At 40.6% G+C, this 24,776-nt stretch overlaps 2 protein-coding genes across 2 annotated transcripts in view; one reads left to right on the top strand and one right to left on the bottom strand.

Moving 5' to 3' along the window:
* Nucleotides 1-496, bottom strand: part of LOC120991672 (purpurin-like) — a 30,293-nt gene extending 29,797 nt beyond the window's left edge. The window contains exon 1 of the mRNA XM_040420470.1: nt 419-496. The gene's annotated coding sequence lies outside the window, so the exon portion shown is untranslated. The remainder of the gene's footprint in view (nt 1-418) is intronic.
* A 3,745-nt stretch (nt 497-4,241) lies between these two features.
* Nucleotides 4,242-24,776, top strand: part of LOC120990963 (rod cGMP-specific 3',5'-cyclic phosphodiesterase subunit beta-like) — a 100,230-nt gene continuing 79,695 nt past the window's right edge. Inside the window, exons 1-3 of the mRNA XM_040419854.1 lie at nt 4,242-4,721; nt 15,534-15,686; nt 22,348-22,437. Of these exons, the coding sequence (XP_040275788.1) occupies nt 4,251-4,721; nt 15,534-15,686; nt 22,348-22,437 (714 nt within the window). The 5' untranslated portion in view covers nt 4,242-4,250. The remainder of the gene's footprint in view (nt 4,722-15,533; nt 15,687-22,347; nt 22,438-24,776) is intronic.

Here is a 24,776-nt window from a genome sequence, read left to right as displayed (position 1 = left end):
CGTAAAAATCATACGGACGTCTGAATGGAACCTTACAGGGGGGTGATCAATGACAGGGGGGTGATCAGGGAGTCTATATGGTGTGATCAGGGGTGATCAGGGGTGATCAGGGGTGAATAAGGGGTTAATAAGTTACGGGGGGGGGTGTAGTGTAGTGTGGTGCTTGGTGCTACTTATAACTGAGCTACCTGTGTCCTCTGGTGGTCGATCCAAACAAAAGGGACCACCAGAGGACCTGGTAGCAGGTATATTAGACGCTGTTATCAAAACAGCGTCTAATATACCTGTTAGGGGTTAAAAAAATCACATCTCCAGCCTGCCAGCGAACGATTGCCGCTGGCAGGCTGGAGATCCACTCGCTTACCTTCCGATCCTGTGAACGCGCGCGCCTGTGTGCTGTTATACTGTACATACATACCTCTTACATCCAGTGATGTCTCCTCTGATGTTCTCTTTACTCTTCTCCTCCCTTTGGACCAGACCACCTTGCCGCCATTTTTCACCCACATCTTGTAACTGCAGAGTTTACCACACAGACATCTTAGATTCATAACTTTTCTATCACCCTCCTCCTCCTTGTGCTCTAGACCTATTATCCTGCTGCTAAACGCAATACTGTGCTTAATGTGCTCCACAATGCCCCCAAATACTAAACTGCAAAAATAATAGTGCCATACAGATAGTACTGCCATAGTAAGTGCTCCCTAAAGTCCCACCAATAGTAATAATTTTCTCTCAAAGTGCCTTCATTAATAATAGTGCCCCCTGTAGAGCCCCAATATCAAGAATGGTCCCCAGGAGTGCCCACTTTAGTAGTAATGCCTCAATATTGTGCCCTATAATAATGCCCCCACAGTGACCCCAGTAGTAATAATACCCGCATAGCTCCCCTAGTAGAAATAAGGTCCACCTATTGTGCCCCAGCAGTAGCAAGGCCCCTCTGTAAGGCTCTTTTACAGCCCACAGTAATAATAAAGCCGATTTATAAGTCACCCCTCAGTTTCCACAGAGTATGTTTTTACATGTATCTGTATCAGTATCTCAATATTAGTATCCTAAATATCTGGATAGGAGTAGTAGTGCTCTTATCCTTACTACTATTGTTACTATTCATATCCAGATATTTAGGAAACTGGTGCTGATCTTATATATACAGAATAAGCAGATGTTGACACAAAAACACTTACAGGCTGCAGATTCTTCTGGGTGCCCCTAGGAGGAAGCTGGACAAAACATACCACGGGGTGGTTGCTCACCCCCTGGACCCTGGGTCTGTTTTCTACCATACATTTTTCATTATGTAGAAAGCTTGTATACAATTGTAGTAGGGATGCCTTCTTTTAGCCCCTGATATTATGTTGCACTGCATATGCAGATGTTGATGTTATTATTAATCTCTCACTCTTGGGATTTATGCATTTGAGTGAGAGTTTGTAAAGTTTGGTATTTTCCCCCCAATCTATTTATGAGCAAATCAACATTACTGAAGGGTTTCATTTTACCACTTGCCCTTAGTAGTTGGTTGGTGGATAATCAGACCTGGTGTCTGGGAGGTGGGGTTTTGACTATATTGTGACTATATTGTGAGTTCATACTGCATATTTGTAATGTTTTTAATCCAATTACATTTTATGATGAAATAAAGGATGTATTAATATCTAATGTGTGGGATTGTGTTTTTGGCGGTTTGCGCATTTTTACAGTAGTTATTTTTCTTTTTTTCGGTGTTTAGTTTCCAATATGTCCAATTGTGCTTTTTTTTCAAAGCAACTGTTGAAAATTTTATTACAAAGATTCTGTTTAGCACACACTAGTGTACCTAGAAGAAATCCCTGTATCAGAATCATGTGCCTGACACCACTTGGTACCCCGCCAATCAGCTGTTAGAAGAGGCCTTGAGCGCCCAGCCTCTTCCTAGGCCACTGACATAACTGTACATTTCCGGTACTGTAGAGTAGAACTCATTTCTATGTGAATGCATATTTGTTGACACAGTAACTGTATGTAGTTTTCAACTGCATCACAACTGAGGTGCATGCAACCATGGACATGAGGAGCAGCTGTTACAGCCAGGGACAGAGACACATCATCACAGCACTGAGGCCAGGTCCTACTGTATTGACACCTCCATGTTTGCTCCTGTCTGGTTTCCACATCAGGCGCTTAATCACCCTCCACATACATCTTAATGGACTTCTTCCCATTGCCAACAGAAACCGAGCAGAGTCCACTCCACCTCCCTTCTTTCATAGGAGTATTGTCATGTTGTCTTAAATGAGTCTTGGTGAGAGAAGCCACACATTGGATCAGTTGCTAATTTGCATCAAACAGCAAATTTCCCACTGACTGTCTCCCCGCCAACTACAGTTTAACAAGGTGGTCAGAGACAATGGCAGGAACATTGTGGCTGCTCTGCTTTTGGGTACAAATAACACATGCTCCCTGCATGGCACACATGCTAACTTTAGTGGTGCAGTGCTTTTTGAAAAAGTAACGTCGCTTGTAGAAGGTACTGGCCATGTCCAAAGGAGTGTGTGTGCATTTCAGCCCTATTTGTGGCTAAGAACACTCTCCTGGACTGAAAGGGAGGTAAAATTGCTGTATTACCAGGATACGTTCTGTCCGCAGCTTGCCAAGGCTTTCGCCAAGCAGACACCTGCTGCCCAAGTGTCTGACCAGGAGGCCCCTCTGTGCCCCCCACATCGACCTCTCACCATCTCTGCTACAGGTAGCAAAAGCTGCAGCAGCACCAACAGCAGCCAATTCGGTTTGATCAACATGATGAAGCAGTTTTTTCATCTGCTGCACCAGGCTGACACACCTCAGCTAACGGATATGTACCACCTGAACAACCAGGTTCAGTCTTACCTGGACTTAGAGCTTTCTCTGGCACATATCCTGTTCCCTGACCCTCTGGAGTTCTGGGCAGACATATTGGAATAGTGGCTGAAACTGGCCCAGTTTGCTAGAGTTGTACTACCTTAAATGAGGCCTGGATCCATGAGGATTTTCACACACCTCTGGCTGAGGCCAATGAAAAGATCTGCCTTTACTGAGGGCAGCTATTTATTAATGGCCTAATCTTGCTGCTACTGTCTGCCTGCCATCATGTTCCATATTGTATTTTTGCAGCTGCTAGTACCGCCACAGCTGCTACTGCCATTACTACTACCCCTACACAGCTGCATATCTGCTGCCTTGCCAATACTACTACTATTCCTACACAGCCGCACATCTCCTTCCTTATCTGTGGGGTTCCACATCCACACTGTACTGCTGCTGCTCCCAAAAAAGGTAGAATTTTTGGATGCTTGTTCAAGTTTATGCCACTGCTTCTTCTGACATTAACGTGTATTCATACAGACAGGCAGGCATCTGCCCCTGTTAAAGGCATAATTTTTTTCAAGTAGAATCAATTCAGACCTGAAAGGAATTTTTTGACCTATTTGTTGGAATTAAACCTGAAACTAATTTCAAGAAGCTCTCTCACCTCTATATAGGGGCAATGAAAAAAGTATTGTGTTCTGTTTAGAAGTTACTGATACATACTTCCTTCTTTGCAAACTGGTATATTCTCATCAAGAGAATGCATGCATATTCTAATATATTGTTTGCATCATAGAATATCAACACTATTTCGTTCAGTACATAATTAACCAGTAAAGTAATAATTACATTACATATAATTATACCTATGTAATGTACATTCATATTTAATAATGATATACACATTGCATATTATCATGTTAATATTGGAACTAGAAATATTCATACCAGTGAATGCAAATAACAGTCACATGTCTGCTGCAGATAATACCATCTGAGTGCCTGTTTAATTAAATCCTAAGTAGCTTGGTTTAAGATGCATTGCACAGACACATCTAATGAGTCCAACTATATGCACTGTATACTGTTCATGGTTAAAGTCACACCAAAGTGATACATGCTGTACTTTTTCATGTTTGGTTAATTAGAATTTTGTATCAAAATTTATAACAGAAGTGATAGAATATGACAGGTGAGTGAAAGATTTAGCGTGAGTCACCTGATCTTTTTGACTTGAGCAGATCTGTCCTCCCAAGGACTCACCTTCAGCATTATTAAGTATATGCTTTGCTGATTACAGTGAGATTAATACACACTTGACACATTCTCATGTTACTAACAGAGTGCCAGCCTGGGTCTCATCACCTAAACCACAATATTTTATACAAGAAAGATTCTTTGTAACTTTGGTGATATCTTTCAAAATGAGTCTTAAAAAGGAGGATGTGGTGGCATTTTTGGAAAAGAATCCGGCATTTACTGATAAATATTTCAAGAAGAAACTCAAGCCAGAGACTATAGCAACTGCGTTTGGCCGGAAAGGTCTGGCTGTTGATTTTGCTACATTCCGTGAACTTGTTCAGGTAGAAGAAAGCGAAATCCTCTTTGAACTTATAAAAGACATGCAAGAAAGTATAAACATGGAAAAAGTTGTATTTAAGACTCTAAGGAGAATCAGTTGTCTTATTCATGCAGATCGATGTAGTCTCTTCATGTACAGGCAAAGAAATGGTACTGCTGAGTTAGCCACAAGACTTTTCAATATCCAGATGGACAGTAAATTGGAAGATTGTCTGGTACCACCTGACAGCGAAATTGTGTTTCCTTTGGATATTGGCATTGTAGGACATGTTGCACACACAAAGAAAACCATTAACATCAGGGACGTTTCTGAGGTATGTCAAAAACTATACCTGTACTCTACTATGTCATTTGTTCAAATATAATGTTACAACTTCTACGTGTATAATGAGCTTCTAAAATTGGTTAAAAATGTTTTGGTTGGTCAAGAAATGTTATTCTATATGATATAATAATAATAATAATAATAATAATAATAGTAATCATTATCTTCATGTTCCTTGAGATTTTGTAATTGAATTACATCACTGCTGACTTTGCTATTTAGATGGTGGTAACTTGCAATCCACTAAAACAGTAAGAAAAAGAACCTAATGACATGGAAAAACAGCTGAATAAAGCTATATCAATAGTACAGTGTTTTATGTCACACAGTATAGCATGGACCATCCTTATTTCATTTTAGGAGTTTTGGATTGGTCTCTTTAATGTCACTATTTTGCATATAATTAATCAGAAGAAAGGTTCCTGCATCTGTATGATCCAAATATTCCAGGCCTTATTTTCAGGCTTCCATTAAAATCAAACACCAAATAACTACCACTTACACATTTTGTGCATGCTTGGTGCTCTTAGTCATAGCAAATGACAAGCGCACATTTTATACAGGTAGTAGACAATCAATGAACGGCATTAGAAATAGTGTGCCAACAACAGACATATAAATAGGTATACAAAATCTATATTTTGAAAATTAAAATGAGTTCTCTAATAATGGAAATGTAAAGATGGCATGCTGTATTGGAGCAACCTCCATATTAAACATTTTAATAGACAAACAGTTCTGTTTAGTCCTTAATATTTCCTAATTGGAGTGCTCTTTAATGTATTGATTGGGTGACATCAAGCAGCAAAGAGGAGTGCTAGACAGCAGGGCTGTATTTAGCACTAGGCACTAGAGGTCCAGTTCCTAGGGCAGCACTAGCTGTTAATATTAAAGATTACACATATTATTTTTTTACCACACCCTCTCTCCTCACCTCCACCATACTTACTATTAATATCTTTTCAGGTGGGGAAGGTGGGTTTCATACAAAAGTTGCATGGTAGTGAGTGGGGGAGAGAACAGGACTAAGACATTCAATGCTCCTCCCTGTTCTCTGCAGTGAGAAATGATCAGCGGAGGGAGCACAGTCTCACGTCTGAGGAAACAAGTCAGTAGCACATAGAAGTATCTTCCCGTCCCCAGATGTTGATCCCAACCCTCTGGAAGTTGCAGCTCCTATGTGTGTCCAACTGTGTTTAACTCCTGAAGCTCTGGTTTCAACCTCTCTTCTTCCCTCTCCTTCTGTGCCATGCAGGCAGTGTATGTGTAGCTCTCCTTGTGCCCTACTACGCATGCTCTGTCTCCTCCTATGCCACTCATTTACCAGCTTCAGCTCTTCCACTCCTCCCAGTATCCCCCCCCCCCCCGAACCCTATCCCTTCGTCATTCCTTGCATATGTGTACTATAGATTCAAGGGCTCTGTTTCCATCACATTCAGACCCTACATTTGATGTATGACCAGGAAAAGATCCCTGTGTACACACCAAACATATCCATGCAGCTCGAATCCCCCGACAGAGGCAAAAAAATTGTCCTTTTGGCCTTTGTTGGTCCAGTATGCAGTATGAATAGTTGACCAGGCTCTATTCCATACAATAAAAGTACATAGTCTAGTTTTTTGTGTATTTTACAATGGGAGCCTATCAGCTACATATCCTATTATATTCCTATGTCAGCGGTATTGTTACCAAGTTATGGTGTGGTCTTATCCGGTAACAGCATGGTGGTGTTACTAAAGGCCCCTTTACACTGAACAATTTAACGGGCGATTGTCAGAAAGGAAGCAATTCTTTCTGGCAATCGCCTGCTCGTCAGTGAAGGAGACCACTGCTATTACATGCAGCGATCTCCTCCACAGTATGAGAAGGAGCAATCGCTAATGCCATTGCTCGTCCCCCATACAGAATCATTGTTTTGACCTGCCCATATGAACAATTGGTTAACTGATAGTGATATTAAGTTTTACGTTTAAAGGATAGTAGAGATTAACCGCCTGAATAGAGAAAATGTTAAAATATAACTTTTGTTTCTGTGACTAAACCACAATGTAAATCAGTTTCAGGCTGGTTAGAGGATTAATATATATCACAGGAAGCATATGTTTGGTTCCTTTATGCTTCCTACCCACTAAACAGGGAATGATGTGGTTTCTTGTACGTACTAGCTGGAACAACCTGTTATGTACGGTCATCTAGCCTAAGAGCTAATGGGGTAGTATCCTACACAGAGGGACACCACTGTCAGATCTGATCATCTTCCCTGCGTATTATCGGACAGATAAACGCTCGCAGTGCTTCCTGTCCTTGGAGAAACACACCTAATTATAACACCTCTGTCAAAAAAGAGCTCACTGCCATTAGCCAAAAAAGCATAATCAGTTGCTGGAGATGGCTGCACTAGTTAAAGTCGCATGCAGGATCTCTACTCCTCTTCCAGCAATTTGCAGCATTCCACTTGACGCCTTTTTGCGCTGCTATAAGTCTATTGCAGCGCTTCATCAGGAGTGAGTGCCTTGTATTACACAGGTCAAGTAAAGAATGCTGCACGGTACTGATGGTGCGTGTGCAGTCTGTAGCCTCCGGCTCTATCACGGCCGATTTAGAATGCGGTTTAGCCACGGATTTTTTATAAGAAACGCAAAAGTTATATTTTAATGTTTACTCTATTCAGGAGGTTAATCTCTGTCCATATAAATGTAAACATAAATATATTTATCTGATGCTTCCCTTGCTGCATTTTCCCACTGTCCAATGTGTTTTTAATGGGCATTTTTTTAAAGCTACATTCATATCTCTGACACTTAAGTCGGGTAGTCTTTTCCAGAAGAGGAACAGACTACTGGAATTACCGTATCTGGCATAGCCTGGCACCAACGGATCCTTATTGACTATAATGGGATTCAACGGGGATCCAGCGGGTTTCCGGCATAAATGCCAGCGTTCTGCTGTGTGTGGTGGTGTCGGATATGGTAACTCCGGCAACCTGTTCATCTGAGGGAACAGACTACCAGAGTTAGGTGCCGCAGATGTGAACCTACCCTAACTTTCTTTGTCAGTTGTGTGTAAAATTCTAAATAATAACATTGCTATTGTTTTGTATTCAATTTGACTATTGTGCAGTATTTTGCTATTTAATAAGGAGTTGGTTGTATATTATTAATTGTGCCCCCAATGGTATTTTAAATGCTGTTCATAGATTGGCTATTACCTGTATAAAATGTGCACATATCTTAATCGCTTGAAATGCATAAGTGGTAGTTATTCCATGCTGGATTTTAATGGAAGACTGAAATAAAGCCTGGAATATTTTTATCTTGTGGATGCAGAAGTTTTTCTTCCAGTTGACTATTTGTTGCATCCCCCAACATCAGTGAGCTGGGCGGAGTACTAATTCCTTTTGCCTGGACTAGTGATTATTTAGAGCTCTCTATACACTGTATATTTCTGGTAACTAAGTTAACCACCTCACCCCCCATGGCTTAAACACCCTGAAAGACCAGGCCACTTTTTACACTTCTGACCTACACTACTTTCACCGTTTATTGCTCGGTCATGCAACTTACCACCCAAATGAATTTTACCTCCTTTTCTTCTCACTAATAGAGCTTTCATTTGGTGGTATTTCATTGCTGCTGACATTTTGACTTTTTTTGTTATTAATCGAAATTTAACGATTTTTTTTGCAAAAAAATGACATTTTTCACTTTCAGTTGTAAAATTTTGCAAAAAAAAGACATCCATATATAAATTTTGCTCTAAATTTATTGTTCTACATGTCTTTGATAAAAATAAAATGTTTGGGTAAAGAAAAAATGGTTTGGGTAAAAGTTATAGCGTTTACAAACTATGGTACAAAAATGTGAATTTCCGCTTTTTGAAGCAGCTCTGACTTTCTGAGCACCTGTCATGTTTCCTGAGGTTCTACAATGGCCAGACAGTACAAACACCCCACAAATGACCCCATTTCGGAAAGTAGACACCCTAAGGTATTCGCTGATGGGCATAGTGAGTTCATAGAACTTTTTATTTTTTGTCACAAGTTAGCGGAAAATGATGATTTTTTATTTTTTTTATTTTTTTCTTACAAAGTCTCATATTCCACTAACTTGTGACAAAAAATAAAAACTTCCATGAACTCACTATGCCCATCAGCGAATACCTTGGGATGTCTTCTTTCCAAAATGGGGTCACTTGTGGGGTAGTTATACTGCCCTGGCATTCTACGGGCCCAAATGTGTGGTAAGTAGTTTGAAATCAAATTCTGTAAAAAATGGCTGGTGAAATCCGAAAGTAGCTCTTTGGAATATGGGCCCCTTTGCCCACCTAGGCTGCAAAAAAGTGTCACACATGTGGTATCTCCGTACTCAGGAGAAGTAGGGGAATGTGTTTTGGGGTGTCATTTTACATATACCCATGCTGGGTGAGAGAAATATCTTGGCAAAAGACAACTTTGTATAAAAAAATGGTAAAAGTTGTCTTTTGCCAAGATATTTCTCTCACCCAGCATGGGTATATGTAAAATGACACCCCAAAACACATTCCCCAACTTCTCCTGAATACGGAGATACCACATGTGTGACACTTTTTTGCAGTCTAGGTGGGCAAAGGGGCCCACATTCCAAAGAGCACCTTTCGGATTTCACTGGTCATTTTTTACAGAATTTGATTTCAAACTCCTTACCACACATTTGGGCCCCTAGAATGCCAGGGCAGTATAACTACCCCACAAGTGACCCCATTTTGGAAAGAAGACACCCCAAGGTATTCGCTGATGGGCATAGTGAGTTCATGGAAGTTTTTATTTTTTGTCACAAGTTAGTGGAATATGAGACTTTGTAATAAAAAAAAAAAAAAAAAAATCATCATTTTCCACTAACTTGTGACAAAAAATAAAAAATTCTAGGAACTCGCCATGCCCCTCACGGAATACCTTGGGGTGTCTTCTTTCCAAAATGGGGTCACTTGTGGGGTAGTTATACTGCCCTGGCATTTTCCAGGGGCCCTAATGTGTGGTAAGTAGGTAAATGACCTGTGAAATCCTAAAGGTGCTCTTTGGAATATGGGCCCCTTTGCCCACCTAGGCTGCAAAAAAGTGTCACACATGTGGTATCACTGTATTCAGGAGAAGTTGGGGAATGTGTTTTGGGGTGTCTTTTTACATATACCCATGCTGGCTGGGTGAGAGAAATATCTTGGCAAAAGACAACTTTTCCCATTTTTTTATACAAAGTTGGCATTTGACCAAGATATTTCTCTCACCCAGCATGGGTATATGTAAAATGACACCCCAAAACACATTCCCCAACTTCTCCTGAGTACGGCGATACCAGATGTGTGACACTTTTTTGCAGCCTAAATGCGCAAAGGTGCCCAAATTCCTTTTAGGAGGGCATTTTTAGACATTTGGATACCAGACTTCTTCTCACGCTTTGGGGCCCCTAGAATGCCAGGGCAGTATAAATACCCCACATGTGACCCCATTTTGGAAAGAAGACACCCCAAGGTATTCAATGAGGGGCATGGCGAGTTCATAGAAATTTTTTTTTTTTGGCACAAGTTAGCGGAAATTGATATTTTTTATTTTTTTCTCACAAAGTCTCCCTTTCCGCTAACTTGGGACAAAAATTTCAATCTTTCATGGACTCAATATGCCCCTCACGGAATACCTGGGGGTGTCTTCTTTCCGAAAAGGGGTTCACATGTGGGGTATTTATACTGCCCTGGCATTCTAGGGGCCCTAAAGCGTGAGAAGAAGTCTGGAATATAAATGTCTAAAAAATTTGTCGCATTTGGATTCCGTGAGGGGTATGGTGAGTTCATGTGAGATTTAATTTTTTGACACAAGTTAGTGGAATATGAGACTTTGTAAGAAAAAAAAAATATTCCGCTAACTTGGGCCAAAAAAATGTCTGAATGGAGCCTTACAGAGGGTGATCAATGACAGGGGGGTGATCAATGACAGGGGGGGTGATCAATGACAGGGGTGGTGATCAATGACAGGGGGGTGATCAGAGAGTCTATATGGGGTGATCACCCCCCTGTCATTGATCACCCCCCTGTAAGGCTCCATTCAGATGTCCGTATGTGTTTTGCGGATCCGATCCATGTATCCGTGGATCCGTAAAAATCATACGGACATCTGAATGCAGCATGACAGGGGGGGTGATCAATGACAGGGGGGGGTGATCAATGACAGGGGGGTGATCAGGGAGTCTATATGGGGTGATCACCCCCCCTGGAAGGCTCCAGGGAGACGCCTGTATGTGTTTTGCGGATCCGATCCATCTATCAGTGGATCCGTAAAAATCATGCGGACATCTGAATGGAGCTTTACAGGGGGTTGATCAATGACAGGGGTGTAATCAATGACAGGGGGGTGATCAGGGAGTCTATATGGGGTGATAACCACAGTCATTGATCACGCCCCTGTAAGGCTTCATTCAGACGTCCGTATGCGTTTTGCGGATCCGATCCATCTATCAGTGGATCCGTAAAAATCATGCGGACATCTGAATGGAGCTTTACAGGGGTTGATCAATGACAGGGGGGTAATCAATGACAGGGGGGTGATCAGGGAGTCTATATGGGGTGATCAGGGGTGAATAAGGGGTTAATAAGTGACGGGGGGGGTGTAGTGTAGTGGTGCTTGGTGCAACATATTACTGAGCTACCTGTGTCCTCTGGTGGTCGATCCAAACAAAGGGGACCACCAGAGGACCAGGTAGCAGGTATATTAGACGCTGTTATCAAAACAGCGTCTAATATACCTGTTAGGGGTTAAAAAAAACACATCTCCAGCCTGCCAGCGAACGATCGCCGCTGGCAGGCTGGAGATCAACTTTCTTACCTTCCGTTCCTGTGAGCGCGCGCGCCTGTGTGCGCGCGTTCACAGGAAATCTCGCGTCTCGCGAGATGACGCACGGATGCGTCCAGGAGGAATGAATCAACCACCTTCTGGACGCATCCGTGCGTTAGGCGGTCGGGAGGTGGTTAATAATGTTCGAAACAGGGGTCTCAGGTATCTTTCGAATCCATGGAGTAGTTTTGTAGTTCCAGAATATTTGAAAGACAACAATATAAAAATGATAATTTCTATCATATTGCATCTACCTCAATCAGTCATGCTTGTTGATCTCCCATTCCATGTAGATGGTGCATTTGATAGACTTAACTTAGGTTATACAGGTTTATCTTCTTACAACCAGGCTGCCGTTTTCCATCCCAACATTCACTCCATTTTATTGCATTTGCTTGAGTTTATCTAAATTATAACAATATAAAATCTGCAGACAGCAAAGGGCATTTCATATGAAGATTACACCATACATGCCTACTTTTAAGAATCATCATGGAGGCTTGAGATGTGTCTCTAGGTAAATCCTGCTCACAAATACAGGTCAAGTGCCTTCATAGGGACCCCAAAACAGCGCCAGTAGAGTTCAATTAACCAACAATAGTGCTTGAAGGTGTTCTACAAAAAAACAATGCCAGAGCAGCAGCTCAGAAATGTTAACACTGTTACATATGTCCGGTAACAGTGCTGTCTTCTCATAATATATACTGTATTTTCATTATTTACATATATTACAGAGCTCTAAATCTTCTACTTTCACAAAGTCTTTATTGTCCTGAGGCATCTAAAAGGAGAAATCAATCAACTTTGCAACATAAATATGTCTGCAGCTCCCATATAGAACTATGCATTTCCACAGTAACAGACTACTAACAAAACCTGTGTAGCCTGATCCTGCAGGCATACTCCCCTTTATCTGTCCCATATTATTTGCAAAAATATGTTGAAATAACCCCAAATCTATTTTTGGCCTGACATACAGTACAGACCAAAAGTTTGGACACACCTTCTCATTCAAAGAGTTTTCTTTATTTTCATGACTATGAAAATTGTAGATTCACACTGAAGGCATCAAAACTATGAATTAACACATGTGGAATTATATACATAACAAACAAGTGTGAAACAACTGAAAATATATCATATTCTAGGTTCTTCAAAATAGCCACCTTTTGCTTTGATTACTGCTTTGCACACTCTTGGCATTCTCTTGATGAGCTTCAAGAGGTAGTCCCCTGAAATGGTTTTCACTTCACAGGTGTGCCCTGTCAGGTTTAATAAGTGGGATTTCTTGCCTTATAAATGGGGTTGGGACCGTCAGTGGCGTTGAGGGGAAGTCAGGTGGATACACAGCTGATAGTCCTACTGAATAGACTGTTAGAATTTGTATTATGACAAGAAAAAAGCAGCTAAGTAAAGAAAAACTAGTGGCCATCATTGCTTTAAGAAATGAAGGTCAGTCAGTCAGCCGAAAAATTGGGAAAATTTTGAAAGTAAGGGCTATTTGACCATGAAGGAGAGTGATGGGGTGCTGCGCCAGATGACCTGGCCTCCACAGTCACCGGACCTAAACCCAATCAAGATGGTTTGGGGTGAGCTGGACCGCAGAGTGAAGGCAAAAGGGCCAACAAGTGCTAAGCATCTCTGGGAACTCCTTCAAGACTGTTGGAAGACAATTTCAGGGGAATACCTCTTGAAGCTCATCAAGAGAATGCCAAGAGTGTGCAAAGCAGTAATCAAAGCAAAAGGTGGCTACTTTAAAGAACCTAGAATATGACATATTTTCAGTTGTTTCACACTTGTTTGTTATGTATATAATTCCACATGTGTTAATTCATAGTTTTGATGCCTTCATAGTCATGAAAATAAAGAAAACTCTTTGAATGAGAAGGTGTATCCAAACTTATGGTCTGTACTGTATATACAGTATGTATGTCACACCGTAACTTTCCCCACCATGCAGCAGAAGACCCCTGGATCCCCACCAGTACGCTGTGCAAAAACTACAATCTTCAGCTGCTGCGTCCATAGGGGCCAAGATGGCGATGACATAATTCACTAATGTCAGTGATTTCTGTGCCGTCCGTGGACGGATTATCTTCTGCACATGTGCTGAACAGTAAATGTACACATGCAAGTGCAAAAAAGGATCCATCCAGGAACACAGAAAGCAGTGAATCATGAATGGGTTTCTTTCAGGTTACCATGGAGACATATAAGCCTGCATGAGAGCTAGAGACACAAAACCATAGGAAACGTTTAATGAAGACTTATTGCAATGTTGCTTTATTCCATATTAGATGCATTGGAGCAACAACAAGCTGGTTGCAAAGTGGACATAGCCTTTAGTAAAATTCAGGCTTCCATCAGCATTTATAGTTATATAGCTCCCATTTAAGACAATTCGAGCCATATAAATACATAAAGACTTATTGAAGCTATATTCTTATCGGTTGACAAGAATTCAGCTATAATGAGTGTTTATGAGGTCAGGAGATCAGAGATAAGAGCTACATATGCATGTCAGAAAAACTGACAGCCAGCAATTTTTAACCGTATATCTCAGAAACGGCTTAACATTTTTAATAAAGACCTACTGATTTTTTTTTTTAAATCCCAAATGAGTAAAATGCTTTAAATAAATAGGCGTAAAGCTATAGAAGCAGTCCATGTATCTGCTATGGGATCCATGGAGAGGTAGCTTAGATCAGATTTTCCTCATATGCTTTCTTCTGTAATACTGTGGTTTCTCTTTCCATTTCTGCTGCCACAATAGCATACAAAGCAGGAAAAAATGGCCTCAGGCTCATGGTACCCTTCTCTACATTAAAGGATGCGAAAAAGGAGATTATTGGCCCTGGTTTCTTCTGTCTGGAGACTTGAATTTAGCATATACTAACACAAGGAGTGTCCCCCACTGATTTGTGCTATGGAGCCCCCCTCCACTATGTACACCACCGGCTTCCTACAATCCAATGTATAACATTTTACTTTAAGGGACCTAAGGAAACATAAAATGCACAAAAATGCACGCAACCTAAAAAAAAATAGCTCAGCACTCCCTCCTTTTATCTTCTCAATTCCAGTTCAGCCACGTGCCCCCTCTTCCTCTTCAGTGTCATTTGTCTGGCTGTAGATGACTGGGGCAGGAGCCTCCCTGTTGTACCCTGTATGCATTAGGCTAAAATAATCATTAAAGGGGATTTCCCATCTCAAAAATGGATGGTATATCACTATAATATGCCACCAATGTCAGATAGGTGCGAATTTCACCTCTGGGATCTGCACCTATCTCCACAAAGGGCCCCCCAAAGTGAAGGAAAGCTCACTATGCAAGCACGGCCACCCCATTCACCAATATGGGAGGTCTAAAAATGGCCACGTCCTGGCTTGTTTTCGGAAGTCCCATAGAGGTGAATGGAGAGGCAGCTATGCATGTTCGGTGTGCTTTCCATTCACTGCTATGGGACTTGTGAAAATAGCCAAGCGCACCTTCTTGGCTATTTTTGTAACTCCTATAGCAGTGAATGGAGAGCACCCACACATGTGAGCTTTCCTTCACTTTGGGGTCCCTGTTCTGAAGATACGAATGGGTCTCAGAGGTGGAACCTACATCAATCTGGCTTTGATGGCATATCCGAAGAATATGCCTCCACAGTCTAAGATAGGCCAACCCTTTAAGCCCCACTTCTCCTTCAGTCAGACATCATTCAAAGATGGAAGAGATCAGCGGGAGAGCTGCATGATTTCTATAAGACTGTTTCAGGATCAAGCAGAAACATACTACAGACTGACAAACAATGGGGGTAAGAATATCTCCTGTTTACTTTTATGATTTATTTCTAACTTTAGTGTTCCTTTAGCTACTCTATCACTAGGCCAGGTAGCTCATGACTTTATTTGTCAATGCTGTGTTTGACTAAAATATTTTCTTTCACTTCTACCTAGAATACAATATACAGCAAATTTGCAGATGAACTTACAGATTATGCTACAAAGAGTGTACTGGCTACACCTATTATGAATGGAAAAGATGTAGTGGCCGTTATTATGGCAGTCAACAAAACTGATGGTTCCTTCTTTACTAAAAAGGACGAAGATGTAAGTATGTTTTAACTGAAATTGATTCTACCTTTGTCTACTTCACACAGGTAGTTTTTAATGTGTGATTTTCAGTACTCTAGCTGCCATAGATACAGACTATTTTGGTGATATGAAGCCTGAGGAATGGGAGACAGGGTAGAGCTTATTCCATTTAACCCATTCTTCAGTTCTTCTAAGTAAATGTGACTAGAAATAATATTTTCCTTTATTTTTATTTGGTAAACATTTTAAAAAGAAATCCAATGATTCCAAAAAGAGTGAACACCTAAAATGTAGTTTTAATGAACTGTTGTGCCACTTACTATACTGCTGCCCGAGAACTTTGAGGGCATCTGTCAGCAGATTTGTACCTATGAAACCGGCTGACCTGTTACATGTGCGCTTGGCAGCTGAAGGCATCTGTGTTGGTCCCATGTTCATATGTGCCTGTATTGCAGAGAAAAATGAAGTTTTAATATATATGCAAATGAGTTTCTAGGAGCAATGGAGGTGTTGCCGTTACACCTGGATTCTCTGTTCTCTCTGCAACTGTGCCCTCTGCACTTTGATTGACAGGACCAGGTAGTATAAATGTGAACATGTTCATTCCCCCCTTCAAGCTGCTCCACTTCATCTATACATTAGCCTGTTTGTTTTTGGGAGCAAATGAACTGATCTAAATGGAATTACTCGTGTAGAATGTACTTGTGAGCTTAGTGATGTCTGGGTCAGAGCAATATGTCCATCTATGTATCTATCACTATAACTGAATTATCCTGAGCTCACTAAAGGGATTCTTGGAAGACAAGCCAATTATACCAATGAATTCATTGAGGCCAAGTCCATTTATTAGCAAAGTCAGTGGTCAAGAATAAAGCAGACAGATATCTGCCTTTTGATCTGGGTCAGACTGATTAGTGATGGATAGTGAAGTGTATATGTCCCAAATGCTTTATAAAATGCAAAGCACTTACAATCACAATCCTTTTTTCATTGTGCCGATGCATTTAACATGAAAAATAAAGTAACCGTCCCAAACTCAAGTGTCTCCATGGTACGAGACAACAAATAAACCCTGTACAGTCTGATTCTGCAGTCATATTTTCTACCGTCTGTTCCATAATTCCTGGTAACCTACAACATGTATATTAGTAACCTACTAAATGGATGTATTTGTTGTCTGTTACCATGGAGATGCATAGGTCTGCCTAGAGCTGTATACCCAAACCGTTATGAAAATGGTTGCAACGGTCGACATAGCATCTACTCTCTGAATGGGTAGCAGACATAGCAGCTTCTATGAGACTCACCATCACTGTGATGGAGCTTCGGAGTCAATAAACATGGTAGATGAAGGTTAAATGGCTTGTGCAGGCAACATATTTAGATGACCTATCCTCAGGCTAGGTAATCAATATCTGATCGACAGGGGTCCGACTTCCGGCACATCCGCCGATCAGCTATTTGAAGAGGAGGCGGTGCTCCATGAGAGCGCTACATCCTCTTCATTACACTCCTCGTCTTGGAAGGGCAGTGTAATCACAAGTACTCGCTCTATTCACTTGCAATTACACTGCGCAACTGCTGCAAGGTAGACGACACACAATGTAATGAAGAGGAAGCAGCGCTCGCATGGAGCGTCACCTCCTCTTCAAACAGTTGATCTGCAGAAGTGATAAGTATTGAACTCCTGCCGCTCAGATAGGTCATCAATACATACCACCTGCACAAAACCTTTTAAAAAAGTAGTAGTGTGAAGGAAAAGGCTCCAGTGGAAAATGGAATAAAAATGGGTAAAGACTATAATAATCCTAACCCCTTCAGGAAAAAGCCATTTTCCCCTTTCCCCTTTAGCAAATCTGACATATCACTTTATGTTGTAATAACTTTGGAACGCTATTACTTATCCAACTAATTCTAAAGATTCCGTTTTCTAGTGACACATTGTACTTCATCCAAAAATCGAACATTTACAGAAAAAAAACACTATTTTCTAAATTAGAATTTTTCTGCTTTTAAGACAGATTGTGATACTTCATTACTTTACATTCCACATATGTCTACTTTATGTTGGCATCATTTTGTAAATGTCAATTTATATTTTTAGGCTGTTAGAAGCTTTAGAACTTTAGAAGCAAGTTTTAAAACCTTTAAGAAAATTTCCAAAACCGATTTTTTTTTTAAGGCCCCTTGCAGACGAGCCTGTGTCACGCTGCGAGTCCGCAGCGTAGCTCCGAGCCTGAACTCCCAGCATTGCAGGGGTCACAGCTTTATATTGATTTATGATGGTATGTAACCCTTATGCCCCTTTCACACGGGCGAGTTTTCCACGCGGGTGCAATGTGTGAGGTGAACGTATTGCGCCCGCACTGAATCCGGACCCATTCATTTCTATGGGGCTGTGCACATCAGCGGTGATTTTCACGCATCACTTCTGCATTGCGGGAAAATTGCAGCAAGCTCTATTTTGTGCGTTTTTCACGCAACGCAGGCCCCATAGAAGTGAATGGGGCTGCGTGAAAATCGCAAGCATCTGCAAGCAAGTGCGGATGCGGTGCGATTTTCATTCATGGTTGCTAGGAGACGATAGGGATGGAGACCCGATCAATATTATTTTCCGTTATAACATGGTTATAAGGGAAAATAATAGCATTCTTAATACAGAATGCATAGTACAATAGGGCTGGAGGGGTTAAAAAAAAAAAAAAAAAATTTAACTCACCTTAAACCACTTGTTCGAGCAGCCCGGCTTCTCTTCTGTCTTCATCTTTGCTGTGCAGTAGGAAAAGGACCTGTGATGACGTCACTGCGCTCATCACATGGTCCGTCACATGATCCATCTCCATGGTGATGGATCATATGATGGACCATGTGCTGAGCGCAGTGACGTCATCAAAGGTCCTATTCCTACTGCACAGCAAAGATGAAGACAGAAGAGAAGCCGGGCTGCGCGAACAAGTGGATTAAGGTGAGTTAAATGTATTTATTTATTTTTAACCCCTCCAGCCCTATTGTAGTATGCATTCTGTATTAAGAATGCTATTATTTTCCCTTATAACCATGTTATAAGGGAAAATAATACAATCTACACAACACCTAACCCAAACCCGAACTTCTGTGAAGAAGTTCGGGTTTGGGTACCAAACATGCCGATTTTTCTCACGCACGTGCAAAACACATTAAAATGCTTTGCACTCGCGCGGAAAAATCGTGCATTTTACCGCGACGCACCCGCATCTTATCCGGGCCAAAAACATGACGCCCGTGTTAATGCTGTCAGTGTTATCCAATACATTCCAGAACTATAAGGCCCCTTTCACACGGGCGAGAATTCCGTGCGGGTGCAATGCGTGAGGTGAACACATTTCACCCGCACTGAATCCAGGCCCATTCACTTCAATGGGGCTGTTCAGATGAGCAGTGATTTTTCACACATCACTTGTGCGTTGCATGAAAATCGCAGCATGTTCTATATTCTGCGTTTTTCACGCAACGCAGGCCCCATAGAAATGAATGGGTCTGCGTGAAAATCGCAAGCATCCGCAAGCAAGTACAGTTGCGGTGCGATTTTCACACATGGTTGCTAGGAGATGATGTTAGTAAATTGATAAAAGTCAATTTACTGTATTATTTTCACCATATAACATAGTTATAAAGGAAAATAATAGCATTCTTAATACAGAATGCTTACTAAAATGTGGCTTGAGGGGTTAAAAAAAATAAATACAATTAACTCACTTCATCCTCTTGTTCGCGCAGCCGGCATGTCTTCTTTCTTCTTCTTTCAGGACCTGCAAAAGGACCTTTGATGGCGTAATCACGCTCACCACGTGGTGAGCACGGTGACGTCAACGCAGGTACTGCTGAATGAAGATAGAAGATTAGCGTTTTGAGTGATGCCGGCAGATGCAGCAGGGGACTGGTGATCAGGCTCCTGCACCCACTTGATCAACGTGCCGATCTTGTACAATGCGTGTCGGGAAGTCACTTCCCGCTGAGCCGTACATGTACAGTGCATTTCGGGAGGGGGTTAATCTTTCTGTGTCTTAGGACACATTTACGTGTGCCGACTTAGCAGGCAATTATCTGGAAAGGACGGTCCATTGCCAAAAAAATTCTGTTTGTCAGTGGAGGAAAGAGCTGCATTTACATTCAGCAATCACCTTCATTGTATGGGGATGAGAGATGGCTACTGCAATTGCTCATCCTCATGCATTTCCATTGTTTCTGAGTAGCAGATTCCTTTTTACACAGCACAATCTGCTGCCCAGAAATTAAGATTTAATGTTCTGAGTGGTTAATAATGGATACCATGGTTAATAATACTCACACACTGGGTGTACAGTGCTTCCCATAATTATTCATACCCCTGGCAAATGTTGACTTAAAGTTACTTTTATTCAACCAGCAAGTAATTTTTTGATGGGAAATGACATAGGTGTCTCCCAAAAGATAATGAGACGATGTACAAGAGGCATTATTGTGGGAAAAAAAACATTTCTCAGCTTTTATTTACATTTGAGCAAAAAATACAAGATGTTCCGCACTGTGGAAAATCTCAGAGGATGTGGTCGGAAGCCAAAAGTGACACCTGTGCTGGACAAGAGGATAGTTAGGTGAAAAAGAATCCAAGGATCACCACCAAGGCCATCCTGGTGAATCCGTCTCAAGGCAGACAATCCAACTGACACTGCACACTGCTGGGTTCTACGGATGCAGACCAAGGAAGACTCCACTTCAGATAAGGCACACAAAAAGCTCGCTTGGCCTTTGCAAAAGCTCATCTGGACAAAGAAGAAGACTCCTGGTCTTCTGTGTTATGGTCAGATGTGAAAAATTGAATTGTTTGGTCACAATGATGTTTCCTTCATTTGGCGTAAAAAAGGAGAAGCCTTCAACCCAAAGAACACCATCCCCACTGTCAAACATGGTGGTGGGAACCTAATGCTTTGGGGGTGTTTTTCAGCCAATGGACCAAGGTACCTAATCACAGTAAACGGCACCATGAAAAAAGAGCAATACATGAGGATTCTCAATGACAACATCAGGCAGTCTGCAGAGAAACTTGTCCTTGGGCACCAGTGGACATTTCAGCATGACAATGACCCAAAATACACAGCAAAAGTGGTGAAGAAATGGTTAGCAGACAACAACATTAACATTTTGGAGTGGCCCAGCCAGAGTCCAGACTTGAATCCAATTGAGAATCTGTGGAGGGAGCTAAAGATCAGGGTGATGGCAAGAAGACCCTCCAACCTGAAAGATTTGGAGCTTATTGCTAAAGATGAATGGGCAAAAATACCTGTGGAGACATGCAAAACGCTGGTCTGCAATTATAGGAAGCGTTTGATTGCTGTAATAGCCAATAAAGGCTTTTCTATTGATTATTGAGAAGGGTATGAATAATTTTGGACTGGACACTTTTTTGCTCAAATGGAAATAAAAGCTGAGAAATGTTTTTTTCCCACAATAATGCCTCTTGTACATCGTCTTATTAACTTTTGGGAGACACCTGTGTCATTTCCCGTCAAAGAATTACTTGCTGGTTGAATAAAAGTAACTTTAAGTCAAAATTTGCCAGGGGTATGAATAATTATGGGCAGCACTGTATGTGTCCAGAGTTTATACACATGCAGTACCCCAAACCTGTGGGTATTTGCAAATGTTTATCGTGCATAGTTATGTGTTTTTTACATCAAGCCTGTAACATAGTGGACACCTATATCCACAGGTGCCTGCAAGTGCCTTTAAACTGCCATCCAAACAGCCACTATACCTCATCATCTGATGCCAGAAACTGCTATTTGTCATAATTTGTAAAATTAGTAAAGTATTAGTTATTTTGTAAAAAAAAAAAAAAGTAAAGAGAAACTGTTATACGTTTACTTCTGGCCTGATTCTTTAAACTACCTTTCCACTTCACGATCCCCATGGCACAAAAGTCTGAGGGAGCACACTGTGACATAACCCCTCATCAGGGCCACTACAACTCCAGTCCTCTGCACAGGCCCCTCAGGTGCTCTCTGAACACACTATATATAGTATTTAAATATATAACAACAAAAATGCTCTCTCTTTCTAAGACAGGGCAGCAGGGGAACACCCCTCTATTACGTTGTTTTTTTTGCATTAATAGGACATACGGAAAGAGGTTGTCTTAGTGAAATAGCCACTTTAATACTTAAGTAAGGCCAAGTTCACACTTCACATTACCAACAATGTTTGCCCATATAATCGCACTGCCAATTATCCAATAAACTAGCACATGCTCATTTGACGAGCGATCTTTCATTCAAAATAAAAGGTGCTTGATTATCTGCAGCACATCTCCCTGTGTAATTAATAGAAACGAATGGGGAAGGACTGAGTGTAGCAGAAGACTAAAATTGATTACATTCTTTACATATTTATAAAGGAAAGAAGGAATCTGTATGTAAGTAATTTTTTTAAAACTATAGTTTTTATTGAAGATTAGGCATATTACAAATGTGTAAACAAAACACAATTTTAAATAATTAAGTAACATAACAATGTGAAAATAAAAATAAATAAGCTTTGCACTGACTAGTTCTATCAGTCTTGTTCTCCCTTCAACAAAATTTTCCTATGGAATAGAAGTAAAATGTGTAATGTTTGCTATATAAAGATACCATTATTATTATTTTTTATTTACTTGCAGATGTTTTTGAAGTACTTAAATTTTGCCTCATTAAATCTGAAAATTTATCACTTGAGCTATCTACATAACTGTGAAACACGACGAGGACAGGTAAAGTGGCTACACAATTTTATGTTTTGAACCAAATATATATCGCTATCTATCTTTCTGTCTATTCTTTTCACATCTGATTCTATTGATAAATTTGATCCAAATCGATAGTGCCCAGAATTGACCTGAAAAGTTATATACTACACTCTTAGGTCTCCTGGGACTGTATCCAGCCCCGCTTCAAGGTGTTTAATACCAAAGAAGGCATTAGTGATATCAAAGTATCAGTGGCTCTGGGTAAACCAATGGTAACCTGTGGTAACAAACAGCCTGCACTGTTGGATTTAAGCTGTATCTGTGTGCTTGTATAACTTTTTATTGTTAGCTAACTTTCATATTTTCTTTAGGGGTTTACAAGTTGGTACATTTATATTTTTCATTTAACGCTGATTGTGTGTTGTATTATCTTCTTTATTATATTGTGGGGCTCTAACCTGTATATTTATTTTGTATTACCAGGGGTGTATAGCATGATGGTGTACTAATATGATAAAATGGAGGAATATCTGAGGGTTTGGCTTATCACGGCCCGCCTCTCTGTGTGTAGTGTACTTTGTCTACTCTTTTATTGTGTATGTAACACGTTTAATAAATATTAATATTTTTTATATTGATCTGAGAAGTGCTCCCTGCATATACACACGTCTCTTGTGTTTTTCACTTTTATTGGTTAGTTTTGATTTTGTGGTCTGAGCACCTGATTATTTGTATAGTGCCTGGCACTGTCTGCCCATCTTTGTTGTTTTGCCCTGTTAGATTTGTTATTAATATACATTGTTTTTAATATTAAAAAAGTACAAAAATGATCTTTTTTTTGGTGGCAGATACCTGCCGGTATTTATACACACATGGTGGTATTGAAAGAAACAATGGCTTTTTAACAAGGTCCAAAATGATCCCTTTTTGGGGAGTTATAACAGGTATGGTGTTATTTTAAAGAAAACAAGAATACAATACTGTGCAAAAGTTTTAGGCAGATGTGGGGAAAATGCTGCAAAGTAAATGTTAAAGGTTTATTTTTTTAATCAATTAACAATATGCAAAGTGAATGAACAAAAAAAATAGAAGTCTAAATCAAATCAGTATTTGGAGTGAATAGCAGGGGCAGAACCACTGCCATAGCAGCCTAGGCCTTGCCTGCCAGTACACACACACGGTAATGATTACTGGCAGGTGAGGCCATAATGGATAACAGACACCGCAGCCAAACTCAGGCCTGAAATGCTGTCATTTATAAGGGCCTGGGCCTGGTTCCCTGGCCTATGCTCTCCACAGGTGGCGTGATAGCAAATACCAAATTTCCAACTCTATTTGCTGAAATGCAGCCCCAAACTTAATGCAGCAGATGAAAAGAAATATCTTGCTCACTTCTCTTCAAAATCAGAATTCAAAATCAGAATAGAACTGGCAGACTAGTGGAATCCAGGTATACCCATCTACTATTCCGAGAAGTATGGCCAGAAGTGCTCTTTATGAGATGTTGAAACAAGAGCCACAACTGCATGAAAACATAGGAACTGAAGTGCAGAAAATGGCAGTAGGTGCTGAGGACCGATGAGTCAATATGCAAAATATTTGACTAGTTTGTTTGCCAAAGGGCTGGAGAGCAGTACAATAATAAGTGTCTTCAGGCAACTATGAAGCATGATGGAGGGTCCTTTCAGGTTTGGGGTTGCATTTCAGTAAATGGAATTGGGGATTTGGTCAGGATAAATGGTGTCCTCAATATTTTTTCATCATGCCGTTCCACTTGGCAGGAGTCTAATTGCTCCAAATGTATTCTGCAGCAGTACAATAAACATACAGCCAATGTCATTAAGAACTATCTTCAGCATAAAGAAGAACTTGGAAGTGATGATATGGCCCCCACAGAGCCCTGACATCATCGAATCTGTCTTGGATTACATGAAGAAAGAGAAGGATTTCAGCAAGTCTGCATCCAAAGAAGATCTGTGGTTAGTTCTCCAAGATGTTTGGAAAAAACCTCCCTGCCGAGTTCCTTGCGCACTAATTGAAGAATTGATGCTGTTTTGAAGTCAAAACGTGGTTACACCAAATACTGATTTGATTTAGATTTCTCTTTTGTTCATTCACTTAGCATTTTGTTAATTGATACAAAAATACTATTAACACTTCGATTTTTGAAAGCATTCTAACATCGCAGCATTTTTTCCACAGCTGCCTAAAACTTTTGTACAGTACTGTATATTGTTGTGAAAAGTGAAGAAGCAATCGCTTTTTACAAAAGCTTTTAACAAAATTATCCCTATTTTTGAAGCAGTTTCAGGTTTGTTATACTGACAGGGTACAATTCCTAGCGACAGCTGTACAGTATAGAA

The sequence above is a fragment of the Bufo bufo genome, chromosome 2, assembly GCF_905171765.1.
Source record: "Bufo bufo chromosome 2, aBufBuf1.1, whole genome shotgun sequence".
Taxonomy (NCBI): Eukaryota; Metazoa; Chordata; class Amphibia; order Anura; family Bufonidae; genus Bufo; species Bufo bufo.
This window is presented reverse-complemented; position numbering and strand designations above follow the sequence as displayed.